Source organism: Enoplosus armatus, chromosome 13 (genome assembly GCF_043641665.1).
Source record: "Enoplosus armatus isolate fEnoArm2 chromosome 13, fEnoArm2.hap1, whole genome shotgun sequence".
Classification (NCBI taxonomy): domain Eukaryota; kingdom Metazoa; phylum Chordata; class Actinopteri; order Centrarchiformes; family Enoplosidae; genus Enoplosus; species Enoplosus armatus.
Window position 1 is genome coordinate 5939642 of NC_092192.1, and position 16046 is coordinate 5955687.

The window sequence follows — 16046 nt, forward strand, 5'->3', positions numbered from 1 at the left end:
TAAGCCGCACATTATGGAGAACTGTTGGATGTTTACGGACTGTATCTCCCACAAGGAGGCTGCGTGGTTGCTGCTTTATTCCTCCAGCAGCTAGCGTCTACTTTGAACCTGTGTTTTACCAGGCATAAAAGGTCCGTTTTCACTAGGTACTACGAGACAAGTAAGCTTTTGTTTTTGTCCCGGGCTCGGCTAGGCAACGGCCGTTACTACTCGTTAATAAGCTGCCCTCTGTTAGCTTCAAACAGTCCAGCAGTGCCTTTAACTGACTGATACTGCTACTTCGAGGACATGTCTGGGACCGAGCTCTGACTGTTTCTGTTTGAAGTTTGACAAAGTTTTCATCGAAAATGAAGTCGCCCATGGCTCCCGGCATACGACTTATCACGTCCTTTTCTCGAGATAGTTGGTAAGTTTCCACTATCGTCCATTCCTATTGTTCTCCACACATCCAAAACAGCCAGTTTAATGGCACCCTCGATACCTCCAACCGTTGGGGTTGAAAGAGGACAGCTGGTCTAAATGTATGTTAACTTATCTCTCTGCTGTAAATGATTGACTTAACGTAACCACATCGATTATCACGCATTCTGTGAATTTGTACTGGGGATAGTGAACCCAGTGGGTTCATCAAATAAATACCCAATTTTCTAAACTCGCTACTACTGCTTGTTTTCGCTGGGATGTCTGTGTCCAGTACTTTAATGTTCGGCTGTGAGAATCTAGACCCACGCCAAACTCCATTCAAAAAATGGTCAGTTCTGAGCTTCCTCCCTTATCGACACAGATTTGACCTTTATCGAATCGATACGGTCGTCGACAAATCCAGCATTTAAGGAATTCGCCAAGACAAGGGGCAACTTTAATATCAGTTTATAATATCGGTTCACACTGTGGAGGTTATTCATTACTTTGTTGTGCTGATATTACAGCAATCAAGACCCTGATGGTACAGCAGTTTCCACGAGGAAAATAAAACATATGTAAAACATGACAAATTAAAAAGTATTATTTTTTATTATTTTGTCTAATTATAGCTTTGTCCAAATAATAACTTTGCGTCTTAATAAATCTGAATAAAAAGACAGTGTAGTAATTATAAGATAACCTGAGTAGGGCTGCAACTAAAATTATTTTTATTATCAATTAATCTGCAGATCAGTTTCTCAGTGTAATGATTGATCGTTTGGTTTATAAAGCATGAATACAGTGATAAAATACCCATCATCATTTTCCAGAACCTTGAAATAGGTTTTTTTTGTTCCATTAGTCCAAAATTCAAAGACTTTTAATTTACTGTAATAACAGGAAAAAAGCATAAAATCCACACATTTGGGAAGCTGAAACCATCAAATTTTGCTCTTTTTGCTTGAAAATTGGCTGAGAAGATTTACATATATACATATAGTTATATATACAATAATAGTTGCAGAAAAATGATTGATCGACTCAGCACTAGTGGCACTTTTTTCATGCTTTGTTGAGCACCACAACTAAATGTTGTATCTGACACATTTACACACTTATTATTTATTCAGTAGTTTCTGTCCCATGTCTGTTACAATACAAAAAAACAACTTCAGATAGATGAATGTTTGTGTTAATTGAAACTCTCTCTCACAGTGCCTTGCCATGTTTCTAGTGTATGTGATAATTAACATAATGTAGAGCTAAAGAAGGCTGACATTACACTGGGATGTGCTATAAACACTGATCTACCTGTCTGTTAGGTACACCTGTACAATCTAACACAAACAAATACAACAGCTCTGCAATAAACCCTATCGTTGTAAAGTTTATAACGTTCAGGTTTTGCTGACACAGTGTCAGACAGCGATGGAGGTAAGTACTCAGGTTCTTTACTTGAGTAAAAGTAGTAAAAGTCCTGCGTTCAAAATCCACATAGAAGTGTTGTCAGCTAAATGTACTTCAGTATTAAGTATTTAAATTAAAGTCACTGGGTCTTCAGAAGAATGGCCCCTGTGGCTGATATATTATTAGATATGAGATTATTAGGATGTTAATACTGAGGCATCAATGTTTAAGTAACATGTGGAGCTAGTTTTGTAAGGTGTCACAAGCCAAACAGGATGGGGACTACTGGTTTTAATCTTTAACAATATATTGTATTTTATAAACTTATCTTATGATTTTGGAGTTGAGGAGTTGAATCAGTATCTCCATTGAGGATGGGGACATAATGATAGAGATCTTTATTTATGGAATATGTCAGAACTTGATATGTTTCTAATATTTTATTCTACTAAAGTCAAGTCAAATAGATCTCAATGTTTGTCTTTGTTGTCTTTATTTCTTACTCTGATTGCCCCACATCTTTATTTGAATCTCTCTTTCGCAGGTATCGCAGTTTCATTCTTTTCCTCACCTTCCTCTTCTACACGGCCTACCATCTTTCACGGAAACCTATCAGCATTGTTAAGGTGACTGGGACAGTTCAATTCCTTTTTATCTACGTTTTTTGCGGGAAGTTGACACGTGTGAGTTGTGGGTCAAATTCTGCCTATAAGATGCTCTCTGGAGCTCCTTCGTATGAGTTTGGAAGACAAAAATATCTATCTAGAGTTGATGTTACACTCAGATATTTTCACTGTAGTAGAAGAATAAATAAAAGAGGAACTAAAAATGTATGGAATGAAGAAATTCAGGCCCAGTGTGATTCGAATTTGAGTTCCTTCCCTATTTCCTTAAACACAAGAGAGAGAGATAAGAAATTAGATAAATGATTCAGAGAGCAAGACAAAATCTTAATCGCGCTCATCCAAGCCATTTGTTATCTCTTAAGAGTCAATTGATAGCACATATTTCTGAAATGAAAACCTCACACGGTCACATTACCACTCAAGCAGCAGAAAGTAAACAAATTCTTTAAATAATTATTATAACATGTATAATAATACCAATAGCAGCCAATGACTTTATGACAACTGAATTTAGCACTTTCCCCTATTCGCTTGTAGCCTGTTTAGTACTGTATTCTACTGTGTTTGTGAGAGTTTTAGTTGTGTCGTCTCATCTGCTTCCTTCTATGTTTTACTCTCTGATTCTCAGAGTCAACTGCACAGAAACTGTTCCACAGTCATTCACCCAAGAGACCTCAACATAACCAATAATGCTACTTGGTGTGACTGGGCGCCCTTTGGTAAGTCCTCTACAGTCAACTTGGACACTTCACTAGAACTGGGCGCAATATATTGATATATTGTTATATGAGAGCATATCAAGGATTATTTGGTAATCAGAATTTTAATGTAGCATGCAGTGGTACATAAAAATAGAGTGCCCCTTATCTTGTTGCGTCCCAAACCCTTACTACTTAGTAATTCAAAGCAGGCTTTGAGTGTGTAGTGTGTTCACAAAGTGACAAAATGAAGTGTACTCAAAACAGTGAGTAACGCTTGACGTTCTTCCACAATTCAAAGGAAATGGAGCACCTGATCATAGCTGGAAAAGAATAAATTAAGTGTGTCCAGGAACACCTGAGACAACAAAAAATCTTTGGAAAAACGTTTTATTTCTTGTTTTTAAGTGTAGTTGGCTCCAAAGTCGCAGTTTCATTGATGTCTGATGGCACAAGTATTGTATTATTTCTTGTTAGTATAAAATGGTTAAGTATTTTGATGAATTCCATAAAGATTAGTATATAATATATACTGTATGTGTATAGTTTGTATAAGTTAGCACCTTAATGCCTGTTTTCATCAATACCTGGTTGCTAGCCCTCATGTAATACACACAGTATTATTGAGGAGAGATTTTCACTCATTATGTGTGAAATTTCACCCACTGTTAAAGGTCTCTAACTAATTAGACCTCCAGTCAGGTTGAAGTGGAGTGGAGCTATGCTGGGAATGTTGCTGTAGTTATTTTTAAATTAATTAATACTGTTGGCCTTGTATTTCTTGTTTATTGCATACAAATTAGGATTTTTTTTTTTTGTTTTATAAACCCAAGTCCAGTCTCTGTGTCCTGACTCAGCCCTCCATATTGGGGATTTTTATTTGATTTTAAAGTGAGAACATTCATTTGCAACATGGTCCCATAAATGTTGAACTTATACTAGTTGATAAGGAGGAAAGCATCCAGCATTATAAATGGTGGTGTGGAGAAAGCTAATAGTTTCATCTGTGTCGTCTCTCTAGACCAAGACAACTATCAGACACTGTTTGGGGTCTTGGATAACTCCTTCCTGGTTGCCTATGCCATCGGCATGTTTATCAGGTTTGTATGTGCTCTTATTGGGAAACCTTGTTTTGTTTTTGAGTGTGTGTGTTATGTTGAGTCATAATCGTCTCTTGTGTTTACAGTGGGATATTTGGAGAGCGTCTGCCCCTGCGGTACTACTTGAGTTTTGGGATGCTGATGAGTGGGTTGTTCACATGTCTGTTTGGCCTTGGCTTCTACTGGAACATCCACTCATTAGGGTACTACGCCTTCATCCAGGTAAAGACACAACACCACAAAGTTAGCCTGTTCCCAGGTCAGTGGTATCATTTAGACCTAAGGGTGGCAATGTCAGCTGGCCGAGCAACGCTTGTTCCAGAACGAGACATATAAACAGCTAGAAATGAAAAATGAATCTTCATGTTTCCCAGAGGATGATTATGAATGGTTTTGTTGACCCCCTGACCTTTCTTCTAGTGCCACCATCAGGCCAGAATTTCCCCATGCCCACAACAAATCACCAAATGTAACTGTCAGATTTCCATGAAATTTACTTTCACATCTTTGCGCCTAATATGTTGACACTTAAATAATGTGTGGGGTGTATTAAACATTGTAACTGCTATTTAGGCTGTACCGTTTTTCTTGTTGAGTAGACAAATCATCCAGAGGATTTAGCTTACAAGTGCTAATTGTGGAGCTGTATTTGGAATAAAGAGGATATAACTCAAAGAACTCAGGAGATTTACTATAAATCCCTATGATTGATGCAAACACTGCATTTATTCTTATGGGGGTTTGTCTGTAAATCTGTAAATTCTGGACCATATAAACTAGAAACATTGCTGGTGTAAACTTAAACCAGTATCACAAAACACTAAAGGGATAATTTTGGGGAATACACTTTGTTTCAGAGTAAGATCATTACAGTATGGAGCTGAAGGGACACGTCATCCTAGGTTAGCATAAAGACTAGAAGCACGAGGAAACAGCTCCCCCGACTCTGTCCAAAGTGAAAAAATACATCTACCAACACCTTTTAAACGTATTTAACCTGAGTTGTCTTGTTAGTTTAAGCTATACACAAACAGAAATGTAAAAACAACTAGATGTGGCTTTAGGGGAAGTTGATTGGTGGAGCAGCAGTACATCTTCCTGGAGTTTGGTCATCACAGCGAGGATGCCAGTTTTAGTGCTATTGTGCCTCTACAAAGACCAACTGTGCTCACTGACTGTATAGTCGTTTTTACATTTCTGTTTGTGTACGCATCTCATTTCCCAAAATGTTAAACTATTCCTTTAACAATGTCAGGAGAGTTGTTAATTAGTGTTAGTTTAAGCACCAAAAGATCCATTTGGGAGTGACAGCAGGTCTACATCCTGTTTTTTGACTTGCTGTTGTGGTACAACCCAGCAGAACTAGAGCACACATCAAGGCTCTCATGTTAGGGGAGAAAGGGGGAAGCCCAGAGATCAGATGAGCTGTTTATCGCTGACTCACCACCAAACGTTCAGCCATACCAGCACACACCAGTCAGGTTTCATCGTTAGAAGAGTTTGTTTGGGGTCTTTAATAACCACACCCATAACTGAAGTTTAAACTGTATTGCTGCTGTGACTATGATGGGAATCAACCTCAGACCCCTCACCCTGCACAATGTAACAGGGCAAGAGTTGGATTACCTCAGAAACTACATTCCCTTCCTGTGTTTTAAGGCTGCAACTAACGATAATTTTCCTGTTTACTCGTTTAGTCTCTTTAATGTCATAAAATAGTGACAAATGCCCATCGTGATTTCCCGAGGTGTTTTGTCTTATCAACAGTCCAAAACCCAAAGACAATCAATTTACAAAGATATTAAACAGAGAAAAGCAGCAAATCCTCACATTTGAGAAGCTGAAACCAGATAATGTTTGAGGTTTTTCTTGATAAATTGACTGAGGCGATTATTTGATTATCAAAGTTTATTCAAACTGTCTGACCACTACATTGTTTATATAACATTAATATAATGGCCAATAATTCCCCTGGAATTGCTTTTACTTAAAAATGTACTCATATTTTTTGATATAATATTTTTTGTTTTCTTTTTTTCCCCCCTTTCCTAACTTTGAAAATGCTGTTAAAACTTCACACCGACTGATCCAACAGTCTGTTGTTAGCTCATGAATGCAAGGCTGTTTTGTAGCTCTAAAGTGTCAGGTGAGCTTCACACCATCACATGACCCTCCCCGGTAGTCAAATTCCACAAGTAAATTTAAAACCTAGAAATATTCCTCATGCTATAAATAATAAGTTAAAACTCATTAAATCTATAATGAGTTTGTAAGAAGGACATTTGTTTAGATAGAGAGGTCAAAATGAAACATCTGGAGCCTGAAAAAGAGAGTTTTTAAAGATTGAGGCACCTTCATGTAGCTATCAATCAATCACTGATTTATTGTATTGGTTAACAACCCTTTTACTCCATTACAGGTGTGATCACTGTGAGCTCTGTGGGTCAGTACAGAACTTATTTATCATCTCTTCCCTCTAAAATGTGGAGATCTCACGGTGGCTTAGTCAGGCTTAACTTACACGTATCACATGACTCACAGCTGCATCATGTGACTGCAGGAGTGTGTCTGGGCTTATATAGGGTCTGTGTGGGAATGTTAAGAATCACTGCTCTCTGGTCTCCTCTCACCCCCCTTTTTTATGGAGAGTTTGTGATGTTGCACCGTCGCAGTAAGTTAACACAGGCTGGTTTCTCCCTCTGTTTGCTTCATTCTGCAGGTCATGAACGGGCTGATGCAGACCACCGGTTGGCCAGCAGTGGTGGCTTGTGTCGGCAACTGGTTTGGAAAGGGGAAGTGAGTACTGCTTGATGTGCACCGGGGCGCGGTCCTGCTGACCATGCAGTATTAGATGCTTTTTTTTTGCAGCTGTCTGACTCACAAACGCACATTTGTCACGTTTTGACAGCGCAGCGAGACCAGACTTTAATTTGTCTCAGACCACAAGGATCAAATCCTCTCCATAAATCTAAACTGCCCCTGAAATGTGTGTGGAAGCTCAAAGACTGGTCAAACTGGTTCTTAACAAAGCAGAACTACCGGCACATCACTCAGATAAACATCAGAATGAGAACACTATATACTATAAACAATATTAACATGCCTGTCTAAGTGGGTTCCACCCTTTCCGGTGCCTGGTCTACAGCCATGGACTATGTTTACTTGCACAAAAGAAATCAGGTGAAGCAGGATATCAGACAACATGTTTATATGCACTGTAATAACCTGGTTACTGTAACATCTTTGTTTACATGAAGCTGGTCAGTACAAAATACAACTTTTGTGTTCTGATACATTCAAAAGTTACTATTTGTCATTTGTTCTCATTCATATTTTTAAGCTTTAAATAGTTAATGAGATGTTGATCATTGAAGGAATAGTTCAACATTTTGTCGAGATCGATATTAATGTCATGGGTCAGGGCGTGGTTAGCTTAGCTTAGCATAAAGACTGAAAGCAGGGGGAAAGTCTTGTGGTCACAGTGAGGTTGCCAGGTTTGGTAACATTGTGCTCATACAGAGACATATACCAAAATCTGTGATCACCGACTGTATCTGACAACCCGCACTATAGTCAGAGACGCTGCACAGTAAATTGTTGCTTGTCAGGAAATTGTTCCTGCACTACCTCCCCCTACTTTGAGTTTCAGATTGCGTTCATATTCAACATAATTCAACATCATGTTTATTTGTGAGCTTTAGAGGTGCTGTTTGGCATATACAGGGTAATAGTTTCCCCCTGCCTCTAGTGTTCATGCTAAGCTAGGCTAACCACGTCCTTCAGCTCCGTACGCACACACGAGATTGAGATCGATCTTAAATCTCAGAAACAAAGCAAATAAGCATTTTTCCTAAAATGTTGAACTAAACCATATTTCTGAATCAGTACCTCTAAGTCTTGCTCCTGTGTTTTGATCGCCAGGCGTGGGTTCATCATGGGCGTGTGGAACTCCCACACCTCGGTGGGAAACATATTGGGCTCCCTCATCGCTGGAGCCTTCGTGTCCTCGGCATGGGGAATGTCCTTCATCGTGCCTGGAATCATCATCGCCTCCACTGGGATCCTGTGCTTCTTCTTCCTTGTTGAGAGTCAGTTTCTGTTCATTAGAGAAACCCACACACAATAACAGTGACAACAGCTCCTTTAAACCTTGATAGAGGCCAAAAGACTATTATTATCTTGTATCTGTATTGTTGAATAATGTATTGATATGTTTTTTTTAAATAAATCAGTCACCATCAAATCATTTAATTCACAATGATATACAACAGAGAAAATCAACAAATCATCACATTAGAGAAACCATAAACAGAAAATGTTTGCTGAATAAATAACTGAATTCAATCAACTGATAGATTAGTTGATTGATCCCTGTCTTAGTCAGATACAAAGATACATTTTTAATTTCATCCCACAGTACAGAGTTAGGTGCGAGACATGTTTAGTCATATTTACATGTCGTATCTTGATGTTGTCAAACCTGAATGTTGCAGTAGAAGAACATTTCTGAGTGCCATCTTTTCTTCTCTCCTATTCAGAGCCTGAAGACGTCAACTGCACTCCTCCTCAGCACCACGTGAGTTAAAACAGAAACGTTCATCTTCCTAATTCATCCGTAACGAGACTGCTTGAACTCATGCATGTGTGTCTGTGTGTCAGACTGAAGAGGAGAGCGGTGAGACGGAGCCTCTCCTGCAGGACCGCGTTGACAGAACCGTCAACGGTGCCATCACCTCGGAGCCTCCGGAGGTCGTTGTGGAGCCCACCGAGGCTATCAGCTTCTGTGGGGCTCTCACTATACCTGTGAGTGGAAGCTACAGTTTTTATCCATGTCTTTTGTTCTTGTTTGGTTTGATATGAAAGTGCTGAATTTGAAATGGGCCATTCTGAATTATTGGTACAGCGTTTCATATTTTAAAGTTGTATTTATAAAAAATAATGATGACAATGTATTTTATATCAGAATTTACACAGTGTGAGAGATTTAAAGCCACCATGTGTAGGATTTGAAAATTCATTACTTTGGCACCCTCTGGTGGTGGAATGACACTGTGACGTTGGGATTGTTTAATTTTTCTACAAACATAAACATATGCAATGAGAACTATTTGGAAGATGCTAAAATCATATAAACACATACATTCACATAGTTATTTTTATGTAGATTAAACAAATATTTACAAAATTTAAGTTTGGTTATCAGCATCTGGACACACACCATTTTACCCAACATATGTTAGATATTAACCCAGTTTACCACCTCCGCTAACCAATGTCCTAGGAAAAGGAGTAAATTAGCACAGATTAAATCAATTAAGTCATCTTCATTTTAATCCAAGTCAGCAGTCGGAAATTGCTACACATGTCATAACACATCTGGGTATACCCAGCCTTGGGTATCAAAATTCAATACTTTTTGAGTACCAACCGTCTTAGCACCGAGTTTCAAAAACTGTTAAGTAACAGAGCTTTGATTCAGTGTTTCCTGGTTTAAATAATGATTTTGATCATTTTAGCCTGCGTTTTATTCAGGGAAAAGTTCCTGTACAGCTGCTTTATAATGAGACTAAATTAAACATAACATTTTTATATTCCACATTGAGAGATAATGAAAAACATATTGTGTCGGTACTGAAAGTCATTTGATATGATATCCAGCCTCCTGTCATGTCAAACTGCAGGGTTGAACGGGTTTGTGTTCATTTTCTCATGTCCCTGGCTGTGTATCTCAGAAGGTTAATTGTGAATTATACTTCCAGTTTTGAGATGATGAAAGGTTCCTCCAGTGGTTTTCATGAGGTTTTGTGTCTCACACAGGGAGTTTTGGAGTTCTCTCTCTGTCTGATGTTCGCCAAGCTGGTCAGCTACACTTTCCTGTACTGGCTTCCTCTCTACATCTCCAATGTTGGTCAGTATTTACACACACATGCTCTATTTGTTCCAATGAGGAGAATATCATACATGTAATATACTTTAATATGCGTCATTTAATGCAATTTTTCAAAGTTAATGATGGTTTTGTTTTTCATTTTCAGCACATTTTGAGGCAAAAGAAGCAGGAGACATGTCGACACTATTTGATGTAGGAGGAATCATGGGTAAGCTTTGAGCCCGATCACTCACGTCACGTTTATGACGGAAGAAGTAGAGGGAAATACGTCAACATGTTATGTTCCTACCCAACATCCCAATTTAACTAGAAATAGTTCAAATTGTATAAAGAGAGGAATGTGCTTTGTGTGTCTACAGGAGGCATCATCGCGGGCCTTGTGTCCGACTACACGGGCGGGAGAGCGGCAACTTGCTGCGTCATGTTGCTTGCTGCTGCTCCAATGGTGAGTGTCATCTGATCAATAAAATGATATATGTGTTGAAAGGATAAGACCAAAACCAACAATATGTTATTCCGTCTCTCTGTACTTTCCAACTTACCTCCCTTGTCAGCCCCAAGTTTATTGGTTCTTACTGAAAAAGAAACATTTAAACCTGCATTAACTGGTTTGGCCACCGGAGGCAGCAGAACAAGCTGTAAACATGATGTTGATATAGTCAGGAGTTTTTTATGTTATTTAGTGCTGTGAATGTTGTCTTTTCCTTCGCTCAAAGCCTACATTACAGTGATATACATGATACATTTTCCGAAGGTAAAAATTAATTATTAGAAACAAAATATCATGTCATTATCAACTTTGACCACATGTCACTCTCTCACAGTGGGAGGGGTGTGTGGCAGTAGGATGATATAATCATTTTCACCGTAGCCTAGATTTCTCTAATAAGTTGAAAATTTAATGTGTGCTAATTGTTTGTTTTGTTCATGTTCCAGCTTTTCCTCTATAATTACATTGGACAAAGGAGCCTTGGTACTACAGTCGGTAAGACTGTCTTTATTTTATGTCTTGTATTTGTATTTTGTTTCTTTACTCTGGCTCATTCTAGCAGGAAAGAAGAAAATAATGTTTAGGAAAAATATTTGTTTTACTTCTGGGGAAAAGGTTTCACCTTTAGTGAAATATAGAGCTGCAAATGAGCATTAACAGTTTTCTTCTACATGTAGGTATGCTGCTGTTGTGTGGAGGCCTGGTGAACGGACCGTACGCCCTCATCACGACTGCTGTATCTGCTGACCTGGTAAGACCTGAAGCATCATGGGAGACTCGCTGTCCATGTCATCTGTTAAGCCTTGACAAATCATCCAACATAAGCAACAAGTCTTTTGTGTAATAAACACAGTTTCTATAATCCTAATGACATGTAGTAGACATAACACTACTTTCTCTCTACTTACATGATGTCTTTGTTGCAACAGGGAACACATGAGAGTCTGAGAGGAAACTCCAGGGCGCTGTCAACAGTGACGGCAATTATTGACGGGACTGGTTCAATAGGTATGGAGTGTCTGAACAGTAGAGATCCTGTGGAAAGTAGAAAGTGAAATTTAAACCAATAAAATAACTAATAAATAAAATAAAAGATATAAAACAATCAGTGTTAAATGTTTTGGAGGTGCAGAACATTTCGACACTTGTGTCTTGTGTTTTGTGGTAAATTAATTTAAAAGTGGCTGAAACATTTTGATGTAACATATTAAAAGAGTCAACAGACTGGTTTTCCATGTATTGATGTTGGTGTGTTTTCTGAAGGAGCTGCGTTGGGTCCTCTGTTAGCTGGTGTGATCTCTCCCACTGGCTGGAACAACGTCTTCTACATGCTCATCTCTGCTGATGTCTTGGCCTGCCTGGTTAGAAACACCACTTTACATATTTTTACATATTCACTGATGATGTTGCTCCTGTATGTTTTTAACAACACCCTGACTGACACGTTTGTTTGTTTGTTTGTTTGTTTGTTTGTTTGTCTTCAGTTTTTGTCCAGGCTCGTTTACAAGGAAGCCCAGGGTTGGTGTAGACGTGTCCCCCGAGCCAGAGGGTGAGTGTTACCGACGGCTGTGGTTTCCTCAAGGATAAAGAAACTTTACAACTTTACCTTTATTTCTATGAATTTCAAGAAGTCCCTGGAGATTAAACCTACAAATCTATGAAAGCATGTTTAAAAACAGCCAGTAAGGATGGCATACAATTAAAACCCAGGTTAAGAAAATATACAACATTGTTCAGTGTACCAAATAGATGTAAAATAGCCTTTATTGTTTAAAGGAATAGTTATGGATCATTGTGGAAAATTTCACTTTCTTTCTGAGGGTAGACGAGAAGGTGCCACTCTCATGGTGCCATGAGGTGATTAGCTTAGCTTAGCTTAGCTTAGCATAAAGAATGGAAGCAGGGGGAACCAGTTAGCCTGACTCTATCCAAAGGTTAACCCTCTACCAGATCATCTAAATCTCACTAATTAACATGTTATATCTCAATTGTTTAATCCAGAACTAGAAATATTAAAACGATAATTTGTGGTTTCACAGGGAGTTATGCGCTAGAATTTTTCTTGGCGAGTTATTCATCATGAAATAGTTACACGAACATTTCAATCGAGATATGACGTGTTAATTAGTGATCTTTAGAGGTGTTAGAGGGTAGACTTCATTTAACTTTACAGATTTACAGACTTCCTGACACCCTCTGCACAAAAATGTAACATTATTAGCAGCGCTGTTGTATTTAATTGCATTTTATATGTCTAAAAATCAAACCATCTGTAACTTATTAATTCAACTTTTAATTCCAGGTTCAAAGAAATCTGAAACACTCACATAATCAATCTGGAAGCCAAACGAGCAAAAGAGGGAGAACAATGCTGACACTGACCTCATCGTACAGGGGGCAGCCTCTTTCCATTTAGGGTGAATGGAAACCAAGCCATCAGTGGAAGATTCAAGGCACTAAACTGACGATTGAAGCCTTCTTGTTATTGTAAAACAAAGAGAAATATGTCTTTATGGAGACAAAGCTTTTTTTATGACTAATCTACTCATTCTAACTTGTTTGTTTTAATATTGTCATTAAAGTGTACATACTGGGCATTTTTCTTAATTTTGTCTTTTTCTGTCTCCTTAGTTACTGCATCCTTCAGTTTGATAATATTTCACATGACAGTTTGATATTTCAGGCTAATCTGCTGTTGCCAGATTTGATAGTTTATGACATTTATTCAATAAAGAGATTTGATTTGATTTACGATGGCCGAGTACAGTCCAACATTTTGGGAGACACTGTTAAAAAGGTCCAATTTTAAGTTGTTGAAGAGATTCTTCTCGTGTCAGATAAAATAATGTGGGGGTAAAAGACGTTTAAAAAATCAGAGCAGCACCCCCTCCCTTTGTTTTTAACTTCCATATGTGCCAACTTCATGGATGAATTTATGAATATCCAGCTAAACCCTGTACATGAAGTTGGGCATTTGTGGCTCAGGAGGCGGCTCACTAATTGTCCACGAATCACAGGGTTTGCGGTTCAATCTCCAGTTCCACAAGCTCGTTTAAAGGCTCCGTTTCTGAATAGTGGCTGTGTGCATTTCTCTGTGGACTGAGAGTTTTGATACTTTCACAGTATTTATACAGCACCTAGACCTGCTTTTTAATCAAACAACACATGGAAATCTCACTTTCTACAATATGAGACCTTTAACCTTCACCCCTGTTTGGCCCCTGTAAGTAAGACAACGCTCCATTTCGTGCAGCAGGTGACACATATTGTGTGAGCACTGCAGAAACTGTCATGTCTGAATGAAAGAACATTTACGTAATCGACACCTACTGTATGCCTGAGTGACAAAAAAACCTGTCACCTTAACTGATAGATGAAGCCAGCAATGTTAAGTATTCACTGTCTGTAAAGGGCTTCAGATTGTCTGCCAGGTTTTACATCCAAAGTTTAACTTCACTGAACTTTGACCTCTGAATACACTGATCTGTAGGAGGTGCTCCAGCATTGACGGGGGTGGAAGTTTTGTTGGTGTCACATTTGAGTGCAAAGAAGACTGGAGAAGAAATGAATGTGTATTGCTCTGAATACACGGAGCCATAACGCAACACAACATGACCCTGTGCAGAAAAAACAAGATTTCAACAAGACACAACATTTATAGAGAGAACTAGTTAAAACACATTTTAAAGCAAGAAGCATTAGCTTCCTTTTGCCTTTTTCCCTTTTCTGTGTAGTATGTGAGCTCTTCATGGTGAAACTCAAGAGTAAACTGATAAAAAAAAAAGAGTAAACTAGCTGCCAGCACAGGAAGCACCAGTTAGATTTTACTATTTGCATCATTAAAAAGAAAGAAAGCCAAGCCCATGATGGCCATCCTCTGTTTAACGACAGTAAATAAAAGTTAATTAAAGTCCCTGGAGTTAGAGGTAAAGACAAATGATTCCCTGAGACTCAGAGGATCATGTGGCACTGTTTCCACTTTCAACCTTTACCATGGTAGATTCAGTTTCATCAGTAAAAACTTCACTTTTCTCTTTACTGTAAAAAGTACCTGCTGCAACATTATGTAACACCATATAACATTATATAACATCATAATTATTGTGGTTTGTTTTATTTGATGGATGAGTATCGTACCACTGCAAAACGTTTCTCTAAAATAAAATAACATGAAATAAAATATACACTCAAAACAGAGATACATTTTTTAAAGGCCACTAAACAACCGAACAAACAAGAGTAGTCAGACCTTGACTCGAGGTCTGAAAAGCAGTTTTATGAATGAATGTATGAAACAGAACAACAACCTACAGCAGTTAATAGGAGACAAAGTAAACAGAAGCCCCAGCAACAAGTCTCCAACAGAAACTCTGGCTTGGACCAGCAGAGGTCAACATTTTCTTCTCTCATTCAGATTAAAGGAAAATTGATATTCTCTATTTTTCTTATAGTCAACAAACCCCACGAAATCATCAAAACCAACAATGAACAGAGCCTACAGACAAGTAGGCCCGATATATCTTACTCCTCTGTACCATAGAGCTCCTACTTAAAAACACATCAATGAGCCACATGTTACACTGGATGACATGTTCCTTCATCACAGCTGAAAATAATCCCCAACAAATTCAAAGTTTACTCCTGTTTTAGAAACGTTTGATAAAAACTACAGTGCCCAGCTGTTTCAGGAAACTACTGAGCATATTTTAAAATTGAAATCATATATAAAGATTTACATTTTCAGTTGGAGCCAATGGACTGAGAGCCACAGACAGGGTAGGGAAATCTAAAAATATTGAGAGAAGGACTAACACATTGTTGGTTTTGGTCTTTTCATGGGAGTTGTTGACAGTAATAACAATAATAACAACACTCCAGCAGGTGACCCAACTCATACATACATGAACCGCCAAATTACATTCATCTGACAGCAGTAACTAATCCAGAAGACACTTTAGTAGCACTAAAGGCCTCAGCATGCTTCAAATGAGCTGTTTGTTGGATCAGCGTCTGAAACTACTTCTCAACAGCGGAATTGGACGACTACATTTGACAGTTTTTGTAACTTTATGCAGCGATTGGCCAGGTTGGAGGTTGCACAGGTGTTAAAGTACACAGGGTTTGAACTTAACGTGTTGTTCACACATACAGACACAAAGAAGCAGGCTTCCTCTTGCCTCTCACGAGCGTGAACCTTGTGGGTGTTTAAACATCGAGCTCAGCATGTAATTTACGTACTCAGTTCGGATTGGGCAGTTATTTTCAGCCGTTGACACTACACTGGCACACAGTCCCAGTAGCTGACTGGGGAAGCCATTGATCGGATTAAAAACAAGTGTGATTGGTTGTGTCCATGTTGTTGCTTCAGCGCATAAGAGACAATAGGTTGAATAAGTTGAACCTTTCTCAACTTCAGACTCAAGGCTGGAG

At 38.5% G+C, this 16046-nt stretch overlaps 1 protein-coding gene across 1 annotated transcript; it reads left to right on the top strand.

Annotated features, from left to right (window-relative positions):
- Positions 1-347: 347 nt before the first annotated feature.
- slc37a2 (solute carrier family 37 member 2) lies at positions 348-13211 on the top strand. Its single transcript, XM_070917226.1, has 18 exons — positions 348-406; positions 2357-2438; positions 3067-3157; positions 4158-4236; positions 4323-4458; positions 6956-7032; positions 8158-8324; positions 8775-8812; positions 8896-9039; positions 10054-10144; positions 10272-10334; positions 10486-10571; positions 11063-11111; positions 11294-11367; positions 11546-11624; positions 11880-11977; positions 12101-12165; positions 12919-13211. The coding sequence occupies exons 1-18, from the start codon at positions 348-350 to the stop codon at positions 12932-12934; spliced, it is 1494 nt and encodes a 497-aa protein (XP_070773327.1). The 3' UTR covers positions 12935-13211.
- The last annotated feature ends 2835 nt before the right edge of the window (positions 13212-16046 follow it).

Bases quoted from the DNA above. Each gene is read 5' to 3' on its own strand.
- slc37a2 (XM_070917226.1), top strand. From the start codon at position 348: ATGAAGTCGCCCATGGCTCCCGGCATACGACTTATCACGTCCTTTTCT. The intron at 2,439-3,066 runs GTGACTGGGACA...TCTGATTCTCAG, and splicing joins AACCTATCAGCATTGTTAAG to AGTCAACTGCACAGAAACTG. The intron at 9,040-10,053 runs GTGAGTGGAAGC...TGTCTCACACAG, and splicing joins GTGGGGCTCTCACTATACCT to GGAGTTTTGGAGTTCTCTCT.